Source organism: Boleophthalmus pectinirostris, unplaced genomic scaffold (genome assembly GCF_026225935.1).
Source record: "Boleophthalmus pectinirostris isolate CB_2022bp ecotype Guang Dong unplaced genomic scaffold, ASM2622593v1 HiC_scaffold_4, whole genome shotgun sequence".
Classification (NCBI taxonomy): domain Eukaryota; kingdom Metazoa; phylum Chordata; class Actinopteri; order Gobiiformes; family Gobiidae; genus Boleophthalmus; species Boleophthalmus pectinirostris.
In genome coordinates, this window is record NW_026571353.1 from 25,167,687 (window position 1) to 25,190,797 (window position 23,111).

A 23,111-nucleotide genomic window follows, 5' to 3' on the forward strand; every position below is an offset into this window, starting at 1 on the left:
ATGTGTGTGGATACAGCTTCAGTGTTCCACATGCAATACTCTTCACTCTTGTGTCCTAATAAAATCTTCTTATCTCTAATATCTTTTGTCATTGTGTACATTTTAAGAGGAGATGATCCTTTCATTAAATCCTGAAAGCTTTTCTGGCTCTATCCTTCCTTCCTCCTGACTCCACACTCTTCCTGGCACTCCTCATGGATTTCTCTTGTTGTTCTTTGTGCCTGGGCTCTGGCAGTGGGCAGCAGGCAGACCACAGCTCCATCCTCAGTGACTGCAGCGGCTGCAGCAGTGGCAGCCGCGGCCGGCACCACCGCTGGCCTGGTGGAACAAGGTAGACCGGTGGCACACACAGGGCATGCCACCCCAGCCCCTGCTCCTGTTTCCCCTCCTGAACCTCTCCTGTCTCACCTGCCCGCCTTGACCCACTCCTGTTTACTCTCCACTTCCTGACCTGTTCTTATCTCCTCTCCCTTCCTGCCCATCTCTACCCTCTCCTTTCTTCCTAACCAGCACACTAGCCTTGCTCACTTACTCCTGTCTCACCTCCTCACCTTTTCCTGCCTCCCCTCCTGAACCTCTCATGTTTCCTCTGCCAATGCTAACCTACTCTTGTCTACTCTCCACTTTCTGATCTGCTCCTTTCTCCTCTTGACCTGAACTTGACACCTTGCCCCACTTCACCTCTGCTCCTGTCTTATTTTTCCCTCCTCATCTGCTCCTGTCCCCCTCTCAATTCTAACCCATTCCTGTCTACCCTCTGTCTCCCTGCATCTCAACCCTGTCCTTTTTTCTCTGCCCCTTCTAACCAGTACCTGTCAATCCGGCCCTGCGGACTTACTCCTGTCTCACCTGCTCGTGCCTCCTTTCCTGACCTGCTCCTGTCTTTTCTCCTCTTCTCATCTGATCTTCCTTAGCATGGGAGCACAGGAGCATGGTGGCTACATTCTTCTTTAATTTCATCACTGGCTTTAGCGGTTTCCATCTGCCTTTTACCGACTAAAAGATACATCTTAGATCATTTCAATAATTTTAAAACCATATTCTTAATCATACTGTAGTTAGATAATACCATCAGAATATCACAATTAAGGCTTGAGTCACTTTTTAAAAATCAAGATGACAAGTTAATAGATATTTAAATAATGTTGTCAATAATGTATTATTACACATCTATATAGAAAATGTCATTGTACTCATTGTACTCACTCAGAGGTGCAATAATGACACATCCATAATGCATTTATGTAAGAAAATACTGTTCAATTCACTGATACTGAATTACAGCAGGTATCTATTTTTTCTATGGACTCCAGTTGGCCTGTCACGAAAATTTCTATATCGGCTTTTCTTTCAGTATATGAAAACTGGAACAATATATTTTTGGGGGGGTTCAATATTTATCATGTCACATGTGTACTTTTTCTTTGATTTAATGAGAAATTTTTGGCAATATGATAAGATTTGAGCCATAAAAGGTTGAATTAAAACTGTGACTCATTACAGATGCAAACTAAGTACTTAAGTGTTTTATTTTGCTATTTATTTATTGCAGTGTGTGTTTCTATAACAACATTGCACAGAATAGCTTTTGTAGTTTAAATCTGCTCTTGGATTTTTGTGTCATAAATTAGGCATAAATTAGTTTCAGTATTATCATTTATCGTCTTTATTTATTTAAGCTATATATTACACTTCAAAGTTTGTTATTAAGACAGGCCTAGAGTGCATTTGGGTCCATTGTAATAACTTGTATTTCAACCACACAAATATATTCTCATCATTATCAATCATTACATTGCACGATTCAGTTATGTAGTTCAAGTGAAGCCCAATTTGTGTGGATAAAACCAGTATATGTCATTTTAACTAGTCCTTTATGGAAGAAGGTTTAATTGTATCTGCTTTAGGATGGAAACACAGCTACTGCAGTGTAATTCTTCCATTTCCTCTCATGATGTACTTCTTGTTTGAGATGTCCTGGAAGACTCTGTAATCACCATCGTTGTCCTCTTCAGACAGAGCATGACCTGACCTGCCCCTCTGCTCTGCTGTCTCTGCTCTCCCCTCTACCTCCTCCACATATTCATCTTTCATTTTCAGTCCGCACCATCCCTCTTTTTATCCACATTTTTGCCATCTTATCATGTCAAGGCTTTTATTCATCACTATTTCATTTCAATTCACTTCCACCTTATCAGCTGATCATTTCTTCTGTCAGTTCCACGTTTCCTTGTATCCCTCTTTTTCTCCTCTTCTTTTTCTTTCTCTTCAAAATGACTGTTCAGTTTTCTCTGTAAAGGATGGAAAGGCCCGAGCTGTTGGTGAATGCTGCATGGGGCACTGGACAGCTGCATGTGCTGCCAGACGAGGATGTGGTGCATGGTGAACTCTGTGGGCAAAGCAAGGCCTGGGTGGATACAAACTAAACACATTACTCAAAATTTAAGTTATAATGCACTTCTGTTTGCTTGAGCACTCCAAAATACTTTAAATGGTATGACTCAAGAGCTGAAAATTATTTATAAACTGCATGGATGGGTCACAAATTACCCTTTGAGAGGGACAGTTAACTATTTTAACCATATCCTCATTTCCTAAAATGCAATTTACAATAGCTCAACATAGTTTTTGACTAGTGTCAAGGATCGGGCCTATGGAGAAAGACACTCTCATGCGTTAACAGAGGCACAGGAACATAGTTGTTTATTGAGAACCTATACCAGTGGTGCAAACACTGAAGAATAGACTCAGACCACTGGCATGAATTAAAGAGGTTTTGAATGTAGATTCCAAAGACCTTGTCAGAACTTTCTAAATAAGCAATACTCAAACCAAGCACCATCTGGGCACCAACTACACTAAACCAGTACTTGGGGATTTCAAACAGGTGACAATATAATAGTTAGAACTACAAAACAATAACCAGTAACCAACTTTTAAAAGCGAAACCATATACCAAAAGAGTAAATGCATTTCTAACTTTTGTATCATTCAGAATTTAAGATTCAGCTGGTCACAAACTAGAGGAAGTGTAATATATTTGATTGAAAGAAAGTTAAAAAGTTATTCACTATTATATTTCACTGTTCTTTGGTCACTGTAAAATATTGATAGTCCTCAACCAGTAATAAATCATGTCGAAACTAGGACTAAATGCAAACTAAACCAAACCAAACTAAACCAGGCCTATGACAGGACTAAAGCAGGACTTAAGCAGTTTAAGAACTCTGCTCTACATCTTCACGTGACAGTGTCCCGTGTGCTGAGGAGGTGCTGTCCTTATTTTGCACTCCTCTGGGATCCTGCAGTCCTCCTTGTGTCCCTCTGCCTCTCGTAGACTTCAATCAAATATTTATAACGGGCTGCCTCTGCTCATCAGGCTCAAACTGGCTCGCCCTCACCACCGACCTTGCTATATCTCGCATACAAACGCAGATTCCCCTTTGGCAAACTTTGTAAGAATAGACTGGAAGAAGTGCTCTGATTGGGATCCTGGTGTATGTCTGTGCCTGTCCTTGCTTTGTTCTCAGTGGTGCATCTTGCGTGTTCTTGATTAAAAAAAATATACAAACTTTTGTGCTTTTGTTTAATGTCTTCCTCCTCTCTTTTCTTGCTTTCTCTCTAATTTGTGCCAAGGTAAGGAGAGACATTGATTCTTCACCTGCAGATTAAGATTTATCTCAAATTGTTTTTTTCAGGTATCGTCAGAGGTTTTCACTTCAGTTTTGCAATACAAGCCATTTTAAACTCATATTTTTCTTGCATAAACCATGGTTCATAAAATATACATATCCAACATGACATGACCTTTGAAAGATGGTGTGAGTAACACTAACTAGTTCATCATGTTGTTTACTGTAGTGGGTGGATTACAGGGTCAAAGAGAAGACGTTTTGCTTTCTGTCTATATTGGAAACAAATGAATAAAACATTTAAAAGCATACTATGCAACTTTTCTGGTGAGTGGTGCGTGTCTCTATGGAGATGTTATTGCTTTTCCTTGAATGTCCCATGGTATGACATTAAACATATCCAACTCGCATTTATTCATTATGGGTGGTTTCTGTTACTCAAAAACACAATAATTCCTTCTGTGAATAGGGGTGACTCTCCACAGATCTGAACTGTAATGTAGCGTAGTGCTGTAACCTGCTTAGATAGGCTTAATCTATAGAGTTGTTAAGTGTGATGTCACTTCCGGGTCTGTCAGATGATTGAAAACAATGCACATTTATACAGTTTGCTCTTTTTTAGTAACCACACATCTCACTTTAAAAAGAGACTGCAGTCGTTTAAAGCTAATAAGGTTATAAGCATGGATCTATGGTTCGAACAGACAAGACAGCGTTAGCGGTGCCCAGCAGTTAGTGAGATATATACGCTGGTAATCCTGTGTTATGATAGATTATTACTTCATTATTTACATATATGATACAGTTAACATACAGTTTTGAAACATAATTGTCTCTTGTTCAGTGGCGGAGTTAGCAATTTGGAGGCCCTAGGCGAACTTGAGTTTGAGGCCCTCACTATAATGCATGTTTTTTGTTTTGTTTTGTTTTAATATATTTATTGTCTGTTTTCCCCTATTGTTCTTGAGACATCCACATCTCTATTTATTTGAATTATTTAAAAACTTGTCTTATTAGTTACATAGCCTACTAGATAACCAGAACTGAAAATAATTTTATTTTTCGCTACTACAATTACATTTTTGTCTACATCCATTACATATGATTATTTTTTTTGTCTTATGATTATTGTTTAAACGTAAACTACTCTCATTTAAAGCCATATTGAGAGAAATGAAATTGCTCTGAGGCTTCGGCCATTAGTGACACCGAGGGCAATTGGTTGCGGGCCCCTCCAGGTTTGGGGGGCCTGCACAGCTGCCTACATTTGCCTAAAGGTAGTGCCGCCTCTGCTCTTATTTGTCGAAGAAAGAACAAAAACAAAGCTAGAAATGAGCTGTGAAATTTTTGGTTGGACCCGGAAGTGACATTGTTACTTAACAGCTCTACACTGTGGGATATAATAAATAAACCATAAACATTTCCATGGAGATAAGCAGGTGACGGACCCCTCTACTAGAAATGTTACACAGTGCACCTTTAAACTTCCATCAAGCATACATTCAGTTTTGGTTTCTTTGTTGTTGTTTTTTTTCTAGAAAAATTACATTGAAAGCATTCTAACTATGATTAAGCTCACCTTTCCGCAGATCTGACCTATTAATTTATTCCATGGAGTCAGACGTTTAATGCCACACTGTAAATCAATAGCATCTCCATAGAGGCAAGCAGAAAGTCAACATCTTATTCTCACATTTTACAAGCACATAATTTGAAACCTTTGAAATCCATCTAATTCCTCTACAGCATAATTTATATGAACTGAAAAGAAACATGTAATAGACAGGCATAAATAAAGGAGGATGATAAATTGAGGAAGAGAAATGTGATACAGCCATAAATAGTGTTTTATGTAACACGGCGCTGCTGATGTGATTGCATCTGATTAGTCTGAAACTGCTCTCCCAAAAAGGATCAAGTCCAGAAGGCAGCACTGTGCCTGTGAGGAGGCCACGGCTGCCCAAATTATACCCCAGCTCTGCTCCAAGTTCCGTCCACCCTCAGACAACATGTAATCTAGGAAAATTCAATATTTTTATAACTTTCTGTTTGATTTGTATGAATTGTAGGTCATTTTGATTCTAGTAGTACTGTTTATTTTGTAATCTACTGTATTTAGAGGCAGAGTATAGGGTCACAAGATTACAATTTGACCTCAGAATAAGATGACAGAAAAGTTACAAACACATTTAAAGCCATAATATGTAACCTTTTAGGCAAAAATAGACAAATTGGTTGTACACTTTTACTTGGACTCTTACTTGGCCTGGAGGATTGCCTTCTGCCTGGTTTCATGCAAATGTTGTTCCTCTATTCTTCCATGGTATGGCGTAAAACGTATCCACCTCCCTGGAGAATGGAGTATGACTTTAACTTTGTTTTTTCATGGACTCATGTAGGGGACGTTTCACCTCCACAAAGTTACATACTGTATCTTAAAAAAATCCTACACACAGCAAAAACAACAAGCTCCACATCAATAAACACAAACAACTTTGTAGAAACACAGAGATTCTTGTATTTAGTGCAATTTGCCCCACCAGCGATGTGTCCCAATTATAGAGAACGAGGCAGCGTGGGAGCAAAATCAAAACTGCGCTGCTCACGTCTCATTTACATACACATCAACAGTCAAACAGCACGGCAGCACACATGCTAAGTGTGTTTTTGCCCTTTTGTTTTCCGACATGCAAGGGTACTGTGCTTTTTTTTTTTTTTTTTTTGCTACTTAAACCATACTCGTCAACAATAACAGGTCTCTCAAATGTGGAGAATGTCTTTCATATATTCATGTGACATTTAGCACAAGCCTATGACAATTTAGCACTAGCCTTGCTCATTTATTCCACCTAAAAATGTTAAACTCTAAATTGTCAACTAAATTTGTACTTACTTCAAAAAGAGGTAGGAGTCAGTTTACTTTTATTTGTGGTATTTGAACCTCAACCAAGACATTAAAAGTGCACATAACATATAACTTTTCTGGTGACAATACAGCACCTGGTTGTATCCACGTGGAGGTATGCTAGGGAGATTGCTTTGCCTGAAATGTGTTACAGTATGGAGTTAAATCTGCTTATTATTTATTTATTTATTTTATTTTTATTTTTTTAATAATGAAACAATCTTAAAAAAAAAACTGTAAGCAGGTCCACTTCTTGGCATGGCAAATTGGCATGGGCTTATCACCATGGAAACAGACAAGTTTAATGTCATACTGTGTAAAATTCCAGGCAAAACAACAACATCTCCATGGCAGACCCTCCACTTGTAATGTTACACAGTGCATCTTTAAGTGGCACATTCTGATGGACTGCTATAACATAGTCATAGGGATGTTTTCATTTGTCAGTTTTGCTTACAACCTAATACATCTACTGGTCAAAATGACTAAATTCAAGATTAATATTATGAATTCACGTCGTTTTAATCCATGTAAATATGCAGCTTGAACATTTTCAGCACTGTTACACTTTGCGCTACGCCAGACAATCACCAAAGCCCTTTTAGCCCAGATGCCCCGCAGTCCATAGTACAGTTTACTCCATGTTAGCGGATTATGCGTATAATACAGTAATTAGAGAAGTATTTTCTCAGTATCATCTCCATTAAACTGCAGACTGACGAGTAATCCTCCTCCAGGTCCTTTAGGCACGGCTTATTGGGCTGTAAATGAGCCGCCATCTTTGTTTCCTTTCTCCTCGAGCTACACGGGTACAAAGAAAAAAACACAACAGTACAATACAATCGTGGATTTTATTTCACTGACAACAACTTGAGCCGATGCAAATTTACATGAGTTTCTTTTGGATCAATAAAGTAGTTGTCTGTCTTTTTATTTATCTAATCTATTTTATCTATCTATCTAATCTATCTATCTCATTTTGTTAATTTCAAAGTTTAATGTTTAAAAAAGTTCTTATGGGTCTATTGAATGTTCCCTAATCACTATATATAGGCATTTGCACATTGTATATCAACCCTGTTCAGTTCTTGTGATTTTTTTGCCCATTAGGCTACTATTAAATATATAAATATCCTATAGTGGGAAAATGCTTTGTGTCAAGTTCAAACTGACGTATTTTATTTAAGATTGCTACTAAAAGTGCTGCCCATTAAGATAAATTACAGATGATTGATGTGCATAAAAACTGCTGTAGCCATAGGAACCATTAATGTTACTTGGGCCTGTCTTTGGGCATTATTATGGACTCATTGTAATGCTCTGTTCTACATTGTGATGTCATGAAGTGTTTTAATGTTAACAGCTACCTTTTACTTTTAGTTTCCTAGAGATTGACAATTCCAGAACTGAATTATTCAAATTAGTCTAGTGAAGGTGTATGGGGTTTAAAAACACAGTGGAGCATTTCCTGTTACATCACTTGACATCACAAGGTGGAACAGTGTTTTCTGTTTGAGAGAAGAACTCAGCCTAAATATACAGGATTTGTGTGTTAAACATGTGTGAATGAAAACACAACTCTAGATATGTTTTTGAAGAGGAAACATTATAACAGAATAGAAAATAGTGTAATATGGGCCTTTTAAACTATAGAAATTAACAATTTTACATATTGAACAAATTAATAATCAATTATAAAAATCACTTTTCCAAGGTAAAGGTGTTTTGTTTTGCATTTTGCTTGTACATTGAGATTCTGTATGAAATGCATAATTATACTCACCTTTATGTAATAGAAGTTTGACACGATCTTATCAGAAACTTGTTTAAGAAGTTAACTTTTGTTGCTTCTTGACGCCTGCCAACGTCCTTTTTTATTAATATTACCTCTTCAATATCCAATTTTGGGTCCAATTTCCCTCACATCAAATCCAAATAAGTTTTTGCTCCAGTGCCAGATATGAGTCACACCTGTGTAATTCTGGACATGCACTTCAGCACTAATTTGAGCTCTGGAAGTTTGGTTATATTAATGTCAATCAGAGCACATGGCGAAACCAGGGCCACTTCAAATGGGTCTTAACTACATGGGTCTATAACTTGGGTCTATAACTTAAAGAGAGAACTGTTGACTTTAAAATAAACATATTATATAATCTTTTTATGTAGTTATTTTATGTTGATTTAAAGGAAATATTGTAGATTTTATTTTTCAGTCTAAAATCATTATTATAGTTTTTGTATATAGAGATAAATGGATATATCAATTGGCTGAATATCAGGCCGATACTTGGACTTTTAGTGTATTGGCCATTGCCCTGAAATCTCTAGCACAGGCTGTTTTGGTCTATTTGCTGCCTAAAAAATACACAAAGCTTTAGCTTAACTCAGAGATCGCTGTGCAAAATCTTTCACTTTGGTTTGTGATTTATGGTTAAAAAAATAAATAAATAAATAGGGCTGTGGGTGAGTTTGTGGTAAATCTAAATTACATGATTTAGGGGGGAAAAAATCAGTATCGGCTCCAAAAAATAATCAATATTGGCCCTGTATTTTAAACTGTGGGTATTAGCACTGGTCATGAAAAAACTACTCAGTCTCTTGTAATGTATACCAGTCCAGAATATCTTATTTCACCTTTTATCCATACCGTGTTGTCCCATATATATAAATATATTTGGACTAGTTTTATTATTCATTATTGGTGTTTTAATGACAGACGTATGTACTTTCAGTCTTTGCACAATTTTTTACGTAATGGTTATCATAAACAAGATTTAAGACAATAATTTAAAGTCAACATTTGTTTAGTACAGTTCATTGTGTATCTAAATGGTTTTGTATAGACAGTATTTTTTTCCTTAGTATTTAGTAATAAATGGTCAGCAAACACAGAGCTCTTTCTGTCTATAATGAAATACAGATGTTAAACCACAGTTACTGGTTTTATCACATTTCTAACATTTGCTATGTTCTTATCATTACAGCAGCCAAGACTTTACTGAACAAAAAGGCAGATGTCAAGGTAAGGGTCACACATATACCTCTTTTTTTGTACGTACTCTCTATTTCACCTTTGAACTGTGAACTTTGAGCCTCTCTTTAACTTATGATGTACATTCTGTGTTGTAAATTGTGGTTCTGTTATGCAGTCTAGAGTGGCTCTGTCATGTTTGGCTATTTAAAGATAAGGGGTTGTTTTCCAAAACGGACGTAAAATCTAGTGTCACGTCAACCTTTCTGTTATAAATGCGAAACTGTATGTCTTGCTTTATTTAAAAAAATAACCAAATCTTCAATGTTTAATTCAAAAAGTAATAATAATATCAATTGATACTTTGCAGCTAATGTCATCAACATTCTCTGGGGTGTGGTGCTTACTGAAAGCAGTGCATTAAAACAGGACCATGAATGCTTCTATTGATCACACGCTCCGGAAAATGTGTTGTTCATTTTAAAAGAAAAAAAAAAAAATCTGCTCTTAAAAGCTTTTTGAGTGTTTGCTAGGGTGACCAGATTTTCAAAATGAAAAACTGGAACACACCCAAGTTGGGGTGGAAATGAAATAGTGTCAGTCATAATCTGAGGGACTTGGTGCTTTTTTTTCTTTGTTTTATATATCCTTAAGCACAGTTTTCTGCATTTAATATAAATAAATTATAATAGGCCACAAATTGATCAAAATAGGGACATCTGGGGCATTTCTTGTATAAAACTGAGACAAATCACCGGTTTAGGATAAATTTGCTGAAACGTGGGCCTGGTCTTAAAACTGGGACTGTCCCGGGTAAATAGGGACATCTGGTCACCCTAGTGTTTGCGAATATGTATCTAGAACACCCCCAGCGTGATGTCATTGCATAGTATCAATAAATGGATATAATTCTGTTTTCAACGCTTCTCAAAAATATGTAAATAGTATATAGTAATTATTTTATAACAGAAATTCATGGACAGGAATTCTGTGCAAAGTTAGTAAGAAAATCACTGCTCTCCTGATACTACATCCTGGGCAGATCAAAAGTGTAACACCCAAGTAGCTATTGTAGAAAATTAATACTAATTTTATAGTAAATTTTAGTTTTAAGATCTGCTCAGTGTGCTAGGGAAACTTCATCTACAACACATCTTCCTCTGAGCGTTTTTCTTTTATTAAACTCTGGCATTATTCAGCTCATTGCCACCTCTCCATCTGTAACCATTATCAAGCGTAACCATCTGTGCCACGCTGCCTCTCTCTCCATCACTTCCTCTCCTCTTACATTTTTACTCCCTTCCTCCTTGCTATCTATCTATCTATCTATCTATCTATCTATATCTAATCTGGTCTTCTATATTTCTATCTACCTACAGAGTAAATCTGGCGAGTTTACATGTGCATCGATCTATCTGTCTGCTTACTTGTGCTCTCTTTTTTCTCCACCTCTCTCTTTACTTCCTTCTTCTTCCTTAAACCCCTTTTTATCCTCTCTCTCTTTCTCTTCCTCTCCCTCTCTGTCTCTCTCCATCTATCTCATCCCTTCTCTCTCTCTCTTCTCTCTTTCTATAGAGCTTTATTTTTATACTGTATCGATGTGCATCTTTATCAATACAATATTTCTCTCTCTCCATCCACAGCCTCTCTCTCTTTTTCATCTTCCCTGATCTATCTATCGATCTATCCATCTGTCTGCTTCGTTTTTCATTCTCATCAAATTTGGTCTTTACCCTTGTACTCATTCTGGCTCTCTCACTCTCTTTTCTCCACCTCTTTCTCTCTACTTTCTTCTTCCCCCTTAACCCCATTTCTCTTTTACCACTCCTTTTGGTCTTAACCCACCTCTCTCTCTCTTTCTCTTTTTCTCTTTCTTTTTTCATACTGAACCCATTTGCTCTTGAATCTCCCCTCTCTCTTCTCTCTCCCTCTCTCTTCTCTCTACATCTCTTTCGCTTCTTGTTATTCAGCCAATCTGCTTTACTTTTCCCTCTCTTACCCCCTCTTTCTCTTCTTTCTTTTTCTTGCTTCCTTTTCACTTTTTCCTTCGCCTGTTCATCCCATCTGGTCTTTCATCCCTCCATCTATATCATCTCAATATTTATCTGTCAATATTTAGCCCCTTCTCTCCCTTTAACCCCGCACTCATCCTTGTTCTCTTTTCATCCCCACCCTATCTCTCTCTCTCTCTCTCCTTCCCTCTGCTCTCTGCCCATCTATCTATATACATTCATCCCTCTCTCTTGCCCATACTTCCTTTTCCCTGCTCATCCCATCTGCTCTTTATCCCCATCCCTGCTCTCTCTTTCTTTTGCCCCCCTCCCTCTCCTGTTTTCTCTTTCTGCCCCCCCCTTCTCTTTCTCTTTCTCTATTCCCCTCTTTACTTCCTTCTCTCTACTCATTCCATCTGCTCTCACTCCCTCTCTGCCTTTCTCTCTCTCTCTCTCCCTCTCCCTCTCCTTCTCTGTTTCCTTCTCCCTACTCACCCCATCTGCTCTTTAACCCCGTCCCTGCCTCTCTTCTCGTTTGTCCCTTTAACGAAACCCTCGGTGCATCCCACGCTTGCACATCTACATCGCCGCGGTAACACATCCCACTCAACATCCCCATCGCGCATGCACCATCTCCACAACTACCACCACCCGAGTCTCCGTGGCTTTTCTTAGCTCCGTACATCATGTGCCTAAGCCTAGTTTCTACTCTTTAAAGTGCAAATTTTCATGTTTTCCTAATTATTACATGGTTTGGTGGCGAAACAGGCTGAGAAGAAAAGTACAAAAATACAGGAAGTAGCTATGAAATCTGAAATGAAACACAAACAAATTGCAAAAAAAGTCTATCCAAAATTCAGATACAATTTACTCACAATGAACACGTTTTCAGATGGTTTAAAGGGTCCATATTTCACTCTTTTCTGTTCTATGTTATAATATTTCCTCATCCCAAACATACCTGGAGTTGTGTTTTGTTTCATTCACACATTTAACACACAGACCCTGCGTATTCAGGCTTATTTTTTTTCTCTCAAAACACTCTGTTCCATCTTGTGATGTCATGTCGTAATACAGGAAGTGCTCCACTGTGTTTTTAAACTCCATACACTTTCACTGCAATCATTTGGATAATTTCAGACCTGGAATTGCCGATCTCTACTGAACTAAAGGCAGCTGTTAACTTGAAAACTACCACTAAATGACATCACAAGGTGGAAGAGAGCATGTAAACAGACTAAAAATAAAGGGTTACTCAAGCGTGTGTGAATGAAACAAAACACAATGCTATGTTTTGGTGAGGTAACACAAATACAACATGGCTTAGAACTCACAAGAGTCAATTTTGTGTATTATAGGACCTTTATCTGAGTAAGTTTTGGCCCTTGTTAACTTTATGGTTGTTAGGGAACAGTTCTTCAACATACCTCTACGTATGTCACATCTGCTGTTTGTGTCCAACCAGGAAGTACAATTATAAACTTCACCAAAATAATATACTAGAAAAAAAGATTTTAGTGTCTGAAATATTATTACCTATATTTTAGTGAAACAAGTAATCTAACCTCTGCAGTTAAAGGTCTTATACTAAGCAAAATTTATTCTTGTGAGCTTTAAGCCATGTTATAATGTTGTTACCACATCAAAAACATACCCAGAGTTGTGTTTTGTTTCATTCACACATGTTTGAGTAATCCTTTATTATTAACCTCTCTGCTCAAAAAGCGCTATTCCACCTTGTAATGTTATGAAGCAGTAGTTTTCGAGTTAACAACTACCTTTCAACTTTTTGTTCAGTAAAGATTGACAGTTCCAGGCCTGAAATCATCCAAATGATTAGTGAAAATGTATAGAGTTTGGAGCACTTCTTGTATTACCACATGACATTACATAGTAGAACAGGGTGTTTTGTTTGTTAAGAGAAGAACTCAGCCTAAATGTGCAGGACTTGTGTGTTAAACATGTGAATGAAACAAAACACAACTTCAAGTATGTTTTTGACGAGGAAACAAAATTATAACAGAGATCAGAAAACAACATAATATGGGCCCTTTAATCACAAATATTTGCCACAAGAAAACTGCGCGTGCATGTGTTAGCTTCTCCCTATGCAGCTGTGTGCGTTCTCGGAGCTCGGTACAGCCGGGAATGCGACTCTCCGATCCAGGAATAGCTGCCGGTCTGGACCCTGGAAACTCGGATGACAGAAATAGTCTTGTACTTGCACTGCCTCATCGCCTAGCAACAGGCTCCCTACACACTCGCCCCAAACCTCTTCCAAAGACGCCTTCTCTCTCACTCTCACTTCCGCTCTTTGGGTAGTTCTTATCTTCTCCATTCCTTCAGTGTTCTTTTGTTGTCTGAGACCCCCTGCTCCATGTCAGACCCCTTTTTACTTTTCTGCTTTTTAGGGCTGCACAACTCAGATTTATAATGTAATTCACATTCACCACATTCACATAGCACAAAATCTTCATAGTGCAAGTGACTAAATATATTGTAATAACGGAGAGACAGTCATGTTATTTGGGGAGCAGGGTTCAAGTGTACGATTTCAGTTTATTTTATGAATTAGTCCAAATTTAGCCTTGATTACATCTTGGTTTATTCTCTGTTAAAGGTACACAAAATAACATTCCAGTTTACTTCCTTGTCTCTTAGGAGATGGTCTTGCTTTGCCTGGAATGTTCCACAGTATAGCATTAACATTTAATACTGTAATGTGGAGCAGTTTAGGGAAAGCAGTAACATCTCCAAGGAGACAATTAGGCATCCCTCCACCTGCAAATAAAAATTAGAGTGTACCTTTAATATGACTTTAAAATTGTTTTTATTACTTTTTAAAATTGATTTTAGTTTGTTAGAAAGTATTTAAAGTATAATTATAATTTTAACATTTAACATTAACTTTTTTTTTTTTTTTTTTTTTTTTTTTTTTACTATGTCAGACCTTCTGGGTTTTTTTTTTTTTTTTCTTATCAGGCAATCAGGCAGCCTACTTCCATTTTTGTTTAGTGACTCTTGCTCAACACTTCAGATGCACCAATCCATCTTTTTTAGTTCCGATGCTGATTCTGATACTCAACATTAACCCACACCAATACAGAGACTGAAAACATTTATTCATTTATTTTCTTTAACAAACAAACACAAATAAAGTAAGATATAACTGATACAAATGTGTTACTTGTCGAGTAACTTCAGAACAGCTTTGTATTAACGTTCAGTACCACAATCAGTAAAGAGTCATATTACATAAATTTTTGTGTCCAACCAGGATATCGGCTTAACCGATATTTTGAAGCTGAGATCCGATCCAGAAAAATTTCCAGTATCTGCACGATATCCAATACCAGTATTAGATTGGCGTATCCCTAGTCACCATTGCTAAACCTTTCCAGTTACTTTCCATTCTTGCAACTCTCCTCTGGCTTTATCCTTTAGACTCTGACAATGTAAACACTGTACTAAACAGCATTCTTACAACTTTCAAACAATATCTTGGTGTTTACTTTTTTGCAATCATCTTTCTTCCTTTTTACTTTTTTGGCTTCCTGCTTGTTATGTCTGCTATCTAGTTTTTCCTCTTGCACAACCTAACTTTTCATTTCAAACTTTGGAACTACCAAGTTGAGAAGTTGTCTTGTCTTGATTTAGATATTAAAAGAAGATGGTGAAGTTTAACAAATGTTCTGAACTAAATATGCATCTGTATCATTGTATTCACCTATCATCATCATTACTTTCTTTTTCCCATTTTTGACACGCTGTTGTAACATTATCCATTCATCACTGGGACAGAAACGCAAGTCCAGCTCCACTGTGCAGTACATGGTGAGCTATGTGTCATTTTTTGTTTTTCTTTCATTTTTTCCTTCTTTTTTCTCCTTTACCTGCTTTAAGCTCCACCACTATCCCTTGCCAGTCTCAAATTCATACACCAATTTTATCGGATGACTTGTCAGTTATTATGTTGGTTCTTTTATTGATTTTAAAGGAACTTAATAGTACCCCTCTTTTTTCCCTTAAGGGTTCCCTTTTCTTTATTTTTGTTTGATTTGAAAAACTGCTCACCACTCTCTTGATCTTCAGCGAATCCACCATGAATCTTCTCTTTCTTTTTCCCTTTCACTTTTCACTGCAGTATGTAACTTTTCCACTGGAGATTCTGTCCCTACTTGTCTCTATCAAGATGTTTTTGCTTTGTCTGAGTTTTCCAGAGTATGGCATTAAATTAAAACATACCATGGAACACTCTAAGCAAAGCAATAACATCTTCATGGAGACAAGCAACGAAAGTTACATAGTGCAACTTTAACTTAATATCTGTTATTTACTGCCTCAGTCGTTACTGTACTAGACTATGTACTAGACGTTACTGTACTAGACTATTTTTGTGAAAATTCTCATATCTTTAGTTTCTGGGATAGCAACAAGTGTATAAAAAGGCTACTGCAATGAGTTCATAAGTGCATTTCACACATTTCAGAGACAAAAGCAGAGTTTAACGTTATAGAAACAACAACTAGTATGGTAACTGTGCACTTCCTGCTTCTCAGGAGGAAAAAAAGCTTTGTAATGAGATGCAGACAGTACACTACAAACTTATTTTCGCACCAAGAACTGTTCATACAATATATTTACTGGGTACAGATGCATTCTACATGGAAAAATATAAAGGTTTTTTTTTTCTTATACTGATCTACAATCTATTATACAAATGCTTAGAATAATTTTAAAGTACATTTGTTTACTTAAATTTGTGTGTGTATATTTGAGAATATGAGTGTGTAATATTTTGACAGTGTCCTTATACTCCTTATATTTCATTTACAAATTATACTACATCACATATCCAATTACATGTATCAAAAGTTTATGTTGTAATGATACTTTACAGAGACATCATGCTGGGGGTGTTCTACATGTATGTGTATATATTAGGATGTTCAGAATTTACTATGGAGACACGATGCACAGACAACGCAGACAAAAAAAGTTTAAAGTTTTAGTAGGGGTGTAACGATATCCAAGTCTCACGATACAATATCGTCACGGTATGAACCTCACGGTACGATATTTATTGCAATATCGTGGGAAAGCTCACGATTTGGTGGGGAGTATCACAATTAGGGATGTAACAATATCCAAATCTCTCGGTACGATATTTTCACGATGTACATATGATACATGTGATATTTATTGCATTATTTTGTGGAGACTAAACAGCAAAAATGCTACTTTTTCCTCTTAAAATGTCTTGACAAGATGTAATCCAAAGAACTAAGATTTAAAAGTTCTTAGAACTGTTATTTCTTCATGTAGTCTGCACTGAAATGGAGCAAAGGATCATGGTCTATGTAGTTCCATCTGTCTTTTTTAGCTATTTCTGCACCATAATTCTTAAATCAAAGACACTTGTAATTCGATATTGTGATGGTCCACGATATTATTGGTAGAACTTTGACAATACAATATCATGATATTTCAGCTATTGTTACATCCCTAATTTTTAGGATCCTGAGATCAATTCGAGTATTCATGGTCCTGTTTAGGTGTTTGAGTGACTAGCTGGAAAAAAGCGTGTGACTGTAATGTTATGTGTGAGAGGCTTGTTTAATACCACAGATCAGCTCACCTTTTGTAGTTCCAACCAAATCGCCTTTCTTTGATCAGATTGTGTTAATATTAAGCTCAGATTAAATCTACCTTGAGTAACAGTGCTTCTAACACAGAAGTGCCTTCAGTTAGCTTCACACCCCCAGAGAATGTTGACGACATCAGCTGCAAAGTATCAATATTTTGTTTATTAATAAGAGAAAAAATATGATGACAAATATCTATAATAAATCTTGACTTCTGACAGCTCGTAGAGCTCGCTGTGCATAAATTGAGTAAATTGCATCCACATTTAGGACTGGGCTGTGTCGTTTTATTCAAAGCTGATGAGGATTTTTATAGAAGTCGATTTGAATAAAGATGTTTCACTCTTTGATGTAAGGCCCTCAAAACAGAATTTGATGAAGGCCTTTAAAGGTGACAGATTTGTTTGTCTGTCTGTAGAGATCAACAAGTTACACTATAATGTTCATAATCAGGTGATTCTAAAGGTAAAACATAAGTACGTAAGTATGTAAGTAAAGTGTATATATTTAGTGTTTTTTACTGACATGGAAAAGATAAAAACAGCTTAAGATATATTCAACATCAGTCGCATTCATAATAACATCTCTCACTCATGTATTTTTTATTTTTTTTATTGACGTTTTAAACTTTTTTTTTAAACTACTGAAAATCCCTTGTGAAAATAAACTTGTTTCTTGCTGGCAAATAAAATAGGGTTGCTTGATTACAAAAGAGTAGTTATTTTCAGTCATGGCTGAAATCAAGATTATTTGAAAGGACAAGTGGTTTTGTGAGGCAGAGTGAGCACCAAAAAAGCAAAACTAAACCTGGACTACAACCAGTACCAAACCGAGACTACATCAGGACTAAACTGCCATCAATGGTGGAGCTATTAAGGACATTTAAGACTGAACTACAACTGGACAATGCGGCATAAAACATAAAGGTGAACTATGTAACTTTTTGGTCTGGGGTCTGCCACCTGCTTGTTTCTGTGGATAGGTCATTATGTTCCACAGTACTGCATTACATTCTACTTTACATGTATCCAATTACGGGTGGTTTTACAGCTTAAAAATACTTAGAAAAATAGACATTTTGACTGTGAGCGGGGTCACCTCTCCACAGATCTGACCTGCAACTTGGTCTGGTTTAGTTTCCATGATGATAGAAAGATTTAACAGTGTGAAACATTCCACACTCCACCAGAAAAGTTACACAATGCACCTTTTTAAACTAAAATTTCAACCAAAAATGTGCAGAAAAAAAAATAAAATTATTGAATCTCATGTGATAACTCAAACTATGAGAGAAATTCAATAATTAGGTATAATGTAAAAATATCTTGTCTTATGTCTAATTTAGAATCATATGTGTGGTACTGGAAAATAAGTAGTATAATCCTATATTGTTTTTTCATAGCACAGTCAGAAGGCTACAGACGATATTACATATCGTCAATACACATAAAGAGCTTCATTGCTGACAATGAAGTAATTGAAGTAATTAAAATTGTAGTCTGAAGTACTTTTAGTGCCACAAGGTCATTAAATGGACTACCTAGAAATTATATGAAAAGTGCTCTCTCTGAAGGGCATTCTCAGCAATAACATCAACATGAAAAAAGCATTTGAAGGACCCTCCATCTGAAAACATACATAATGCACTTTTTTTCTGTTCTTCTAACACACACATATATATATATGCATAATCCCTTTCTTATGGAAAGGGATTAGGTAGAATGTTTTATGCCAGCCTCGTTTTCATATAGTCCATTTTGTGACGTGCAGTTCTCAGCTCCAGTGTTAAATTGGACTTGGTTCCATATCCAGAAATATTAGTCCTGGGGGTGTAACTAATCTGGCAAAGTTTCATGCTTGTACCATAAAAGCAAACTATTTTGGTCCTTAACAGCTCCACTACAAGTGTGAACAGAGCCTAAAATTCAAATCCAAATCCACTTTTACAAACAAAGCCGTTCGCAAAGTGCTGCACGGAGAACATAAAAAGAAAACAACAAAAGGTATAATTGTTAAAAATGTGATCATACTAGTCTTGAAACAATAGGACGACACAACTCACACAGTGTTAAAAGCCGGAGAATAAAAGTGTCTCTTATAATGTATCCAATGTGGGTTGATTTCTGTTGCTACTTGCATGACCTGTCTCTTGTTGATTCCTTGCTGTTGTTAACACTGTGTCTCCTTTCCTTCTTCCTCTCCTCTTTCCTCCCTCTCTCCTCCCTCTCCAACTCCTCTCCGCCTCTCCTCTCCCCATCACCTTTTCCTCCCCTTCCACTCCCTCTCCTCCTTCTCTCCTTCTTTCCTTCAGCCCCAGACAAACAGCACCAAAAACAGCATAGTCACCAGCCCCAAAGGAAACGTCCCTTCACCTGCTCTGGTATTTACCGCCTCCTTCCTCTCACCTCTGTGTCTTAAGTCTGTCTGTGACTCTGCATATCTCTCTGTATCCTCATCCTCCAGCACCCACCCTCCTGTTCCCTCCCTTTACCTGCTATTCTTGTGCATTAAAGATGTACCGTGTAACTTTTCTAGTAGGGATGGTCACCTGCTAGCCTCCTTGATAATGTGAAATGTTCCAAGTATTGCATTAAACTCTATCTTACATTAATTCATTCATTCAGTTACAGTTGATGATACAGATGATAATGTAGACTATATATATAAATGGTCCAAAAAATTCACTGGTTCAAATTGACTGCATTGAAAAACTGTCACTCCTCTCTCTCTGTAATTGATGCAGTGTTTTTATTTGGCTTTTTTGTTAATAAATTCCTATTTTTATCTGAAACTCAGCTCCAAAGTCACCCCTAGAACTGCCAACCTCATGAGCTTCATTTGACTGGAGCTGAACTCTATGGGTAACATCACACTCCCTTAGTCCACTTCTTTATACAGTCTATGGCTGAAAATCTAACTTGGTTGCCATAGTAATAAAAAAATAAATAAATAAATTCTAAACTAAATAATTTTATATCTTTTGAAGTCTTCAAGATATAACAGAGACAGATATGTTCAATTCTATACTGTCAAAGTCAAAGCAATAACATTTCCATAAAAACGCAGGTGACAGACCCTCTAGCAGAAATGTTCCATAGTGCAGCTTTACCAGTTGTTCGTATGGGCCTGTCTGTGCCTATGTGCTGCTCCACAGCAGTTAGAAGAACCAGCAGGTGGTGTTATAGAATATTTGGCTTTGACAGGTGGAGATGTTTAAGTGTGACACAGTTCAGATGAGTGCACTGCTGTTGTGTGGAGGGCTGAGCGAACATTTGGTGAAGAGGAGCAGACAGACAGCTCCTGTAGGGATCGTGGTTATGATATGTCTACGTCTTATACTGGAGAAAAGTAAAAAATATAAAAGGTATAAGTGTATCTTTTATGTGTTTTTGAAAATTCTTAGAGGTCCTATATTACACAGAATTGACTCTTTTGAGCTTTAAGTCATGTTATAATGTTGTTACGTCATCAAAACATATCTGGAGTTGTGTTTTGTTTCATTCACAAATGTTTGAGTGATGCTCTGCTCCACCTTGTGATGTCATGTAGTGGTAGTTTTTAAGTTAACAGTTACATTTTACCTTTTGTTCAGAAGAGGTGGTCAATTGCAGGGCTGAATTTATCCAAGTGATTCTACTCAATGTTTATGGAGTTTAAAAACACAGTGGAGCACTTCCTGTATTACCACATGACATCAGAAGGTGGAACAGAGTGTTTTCATTTTGATAGAAGAACTCATTCTAAATGTGCAGGGTTTGTGTGTTAAACATGTGTGAATGAAACAAAACACATGGATCACAAAATAACATAATATGGGCCCTTTAAGGTATTAGTTAGAAGGTATTACAATAAAATACAACATTGTGCAACTGCATAATTTTATTCAGGAATAACATATTTTTCTTTACTGTAAATGTATTTATGTCTGCCACTTCCTCATTGTGAGACATAAATATCTTTTTATCTTGTTCTTAAAATTCTGTCCAGAAAATTTAATTTCCTTTTTATTTTATTTATTAATGGAAACAGGACGTATACTTGTCATAAGAACTGCATAAAGCCCAAACTATAAACTCAAGTCTAATTATGCTCACTTAACTACTGCACTTAAGCATTTTAAATATTTACTGCAATGACTTTATAAGAACTTTTCAAAACTTTCAGAGGCCAAAACTAGCAGTTAATTTTGAAAATATGTTTAAAAAGGCCTAATTTGAACAGCAATTTTTTTTTAATTTTTTTAGAAAGTTTTCAACTGAAAACATACACAATGCACCTTTAAGGCTAATTAAAATGTACTTATTATAAAAAGATTCAAAGAATGAATTGTTTATTTAGCTGTAATCTCTGCCAGCCTCACTAAAACCCCACCACAGCTATTAGAGCAGAACAACTGCATTAGTCTACTACTCCATCCACTCCTATGCCATTTATATAAGCCTGGGCTAGAAGCTGCTCAGGAATAAATAGCTGTCCATGAGAGGAAGTCCAAGGCCCAGCTAATGACTTCACCCACTTAGACATGCACACAGCTGAAGACTTGGAGGAGCGTTCCTTTACGTGTTGCTTCTGCTCGGGCTAAATATAACTTTGTCACACAAGCTCCAGAGCTCCAGGCATGTCATGACAATGTGTCTGTCACGAGGAAGTGGCAACAGCTAAGCCATTCTCTTAAGCTCACTGTTGATTATTTATTATTTGTTTTTAAGAGAATAGATTTTCACATCAGCAGAGTAGTTTGTTGGTGGTTGGTGCATGATAAATCAGGAGTAGGGAAAAGGGATGCACCGATCCAGCTTTTTCAGTTTCAATACCATTTCCAATTCTGTAGTTTTAAGCATCTGACAATATCAACTGATACCAGAGCAGAGGCATTTATTTCCTTTAAACAAAAATAAAATTAGACAGAATTGATCCAAATGTGTGTGGTAGTTGTTATTTATCTCAAATAACCACAGAACAAATGTGTATAAATGAAAGTTCAAACATTATGAAACTAATTATTACACCAAGTTATATGTTCAACCAGGATATCGAATAAATAGATGGAATCTGATATCCAATCCAGGAAATTTTCAGTATCGGATCGGTGCAACCCTAATCAGGAGACATAGGCTACAACTTAATTGGCTTTGGTTTAAATAATTACGAATTGAATAAAAAATAGTTCATTGCAAAGAATTAATTTTGCTTTTGATTTGGAAGATGACTAGTTTTTTAAAGTTTTTTTTTTTTTACTTTTAGAAATCAATACCCCTACAGACATTTGTAAAGCCATGTCACATTATTTGTGATTAATTGGAATTACTAAATCTGCAAAATGTGATATTTTTCCCCAAATCATATCCACATTTTTGCATCCATTACAATTTTCAATTAATTTTGTATTTATTCATGTATTTATTATGTATTTGTTAATTTTAGGAAGACATGAGACATTTAGACACCAAAAATAGATTTTTTTCCTGCAAAGTTTTAACTCTATTACAGACAGACAGACAATAGAAAGACAATATTTTTCCTCCCTCAGTTTTTCTATTGCAAAACACATGCACATATATAAAGAATTAACAAGCATCTGAGCAACAATCATGTTCTCTTCCAGTTCCTCCAGCTCTTCATATCATGTGCATGTTAGTGATATTAGTTCAAAAATGTTCTTCCTTGCTGCCTGTGCAACGTGAGCCCATTCGTGTTTAATCTGGATTTAATATGGTGCTGCGTACAAGTGTGCAGAGAAGAGTGGGCACATCCGCTGAGGCAACAACAGCTTTTCTCTGTTCCTTGAAGGGATAAGAGAGTGGGAAGGCTGCTCTGATCTCCAAAGCTGTTGCCAGGGACGTCAGCTATTTACTGTGTAGCTCATGGGCACGTGAGCAACAATTTCACATTTGCTCAGATTATAACCATTGCATTTCTATTTTCTTATATGTGCTGGATAGGCCTGCGTTTATAGTATTTCTG

At 36.7% G+C, this 23,111-nt stretch overlaps 1 protein-coding gene across 10 annotated transcripts in view; it reads left to right on the forward strand.

The window, feature by feature from the left end:
• Positions 1-23,111, forward strand: part of camk2b1 (calcium/calmodulin-dependent protein kinase (CaM kinase) II beta 1) — an 89,363-nt gene that overhangs the window by 46,331 nt on the left and 19,921 nt on the right. For 5 of the 10 annotated variants that reach the window (XM_055162161.1, XM_055162163.1, XM_055162153.1 and 2 more), the window contains exons 13-15: positions 9,525-9,562; positions 15,304-15,336; positions 19,459-19,527. In XM_055162161.1, coding sequence (XP_055018136.1) covers positions 9,525-9,562; positions 15,304-15,336; positions 19,459-19,527 — 140 coding nt within the window. The remainder of the gene's footprint in view (positions 1-9,524; positions 9,563-15,303; positions 15,337-19,458; positions 19,528-23,111) is intronic. The other 5 variants (XM_055162162.1, XM_055162157.1, XM_055162159.1 and 2 more) reach the window with 3 other exon arrangements.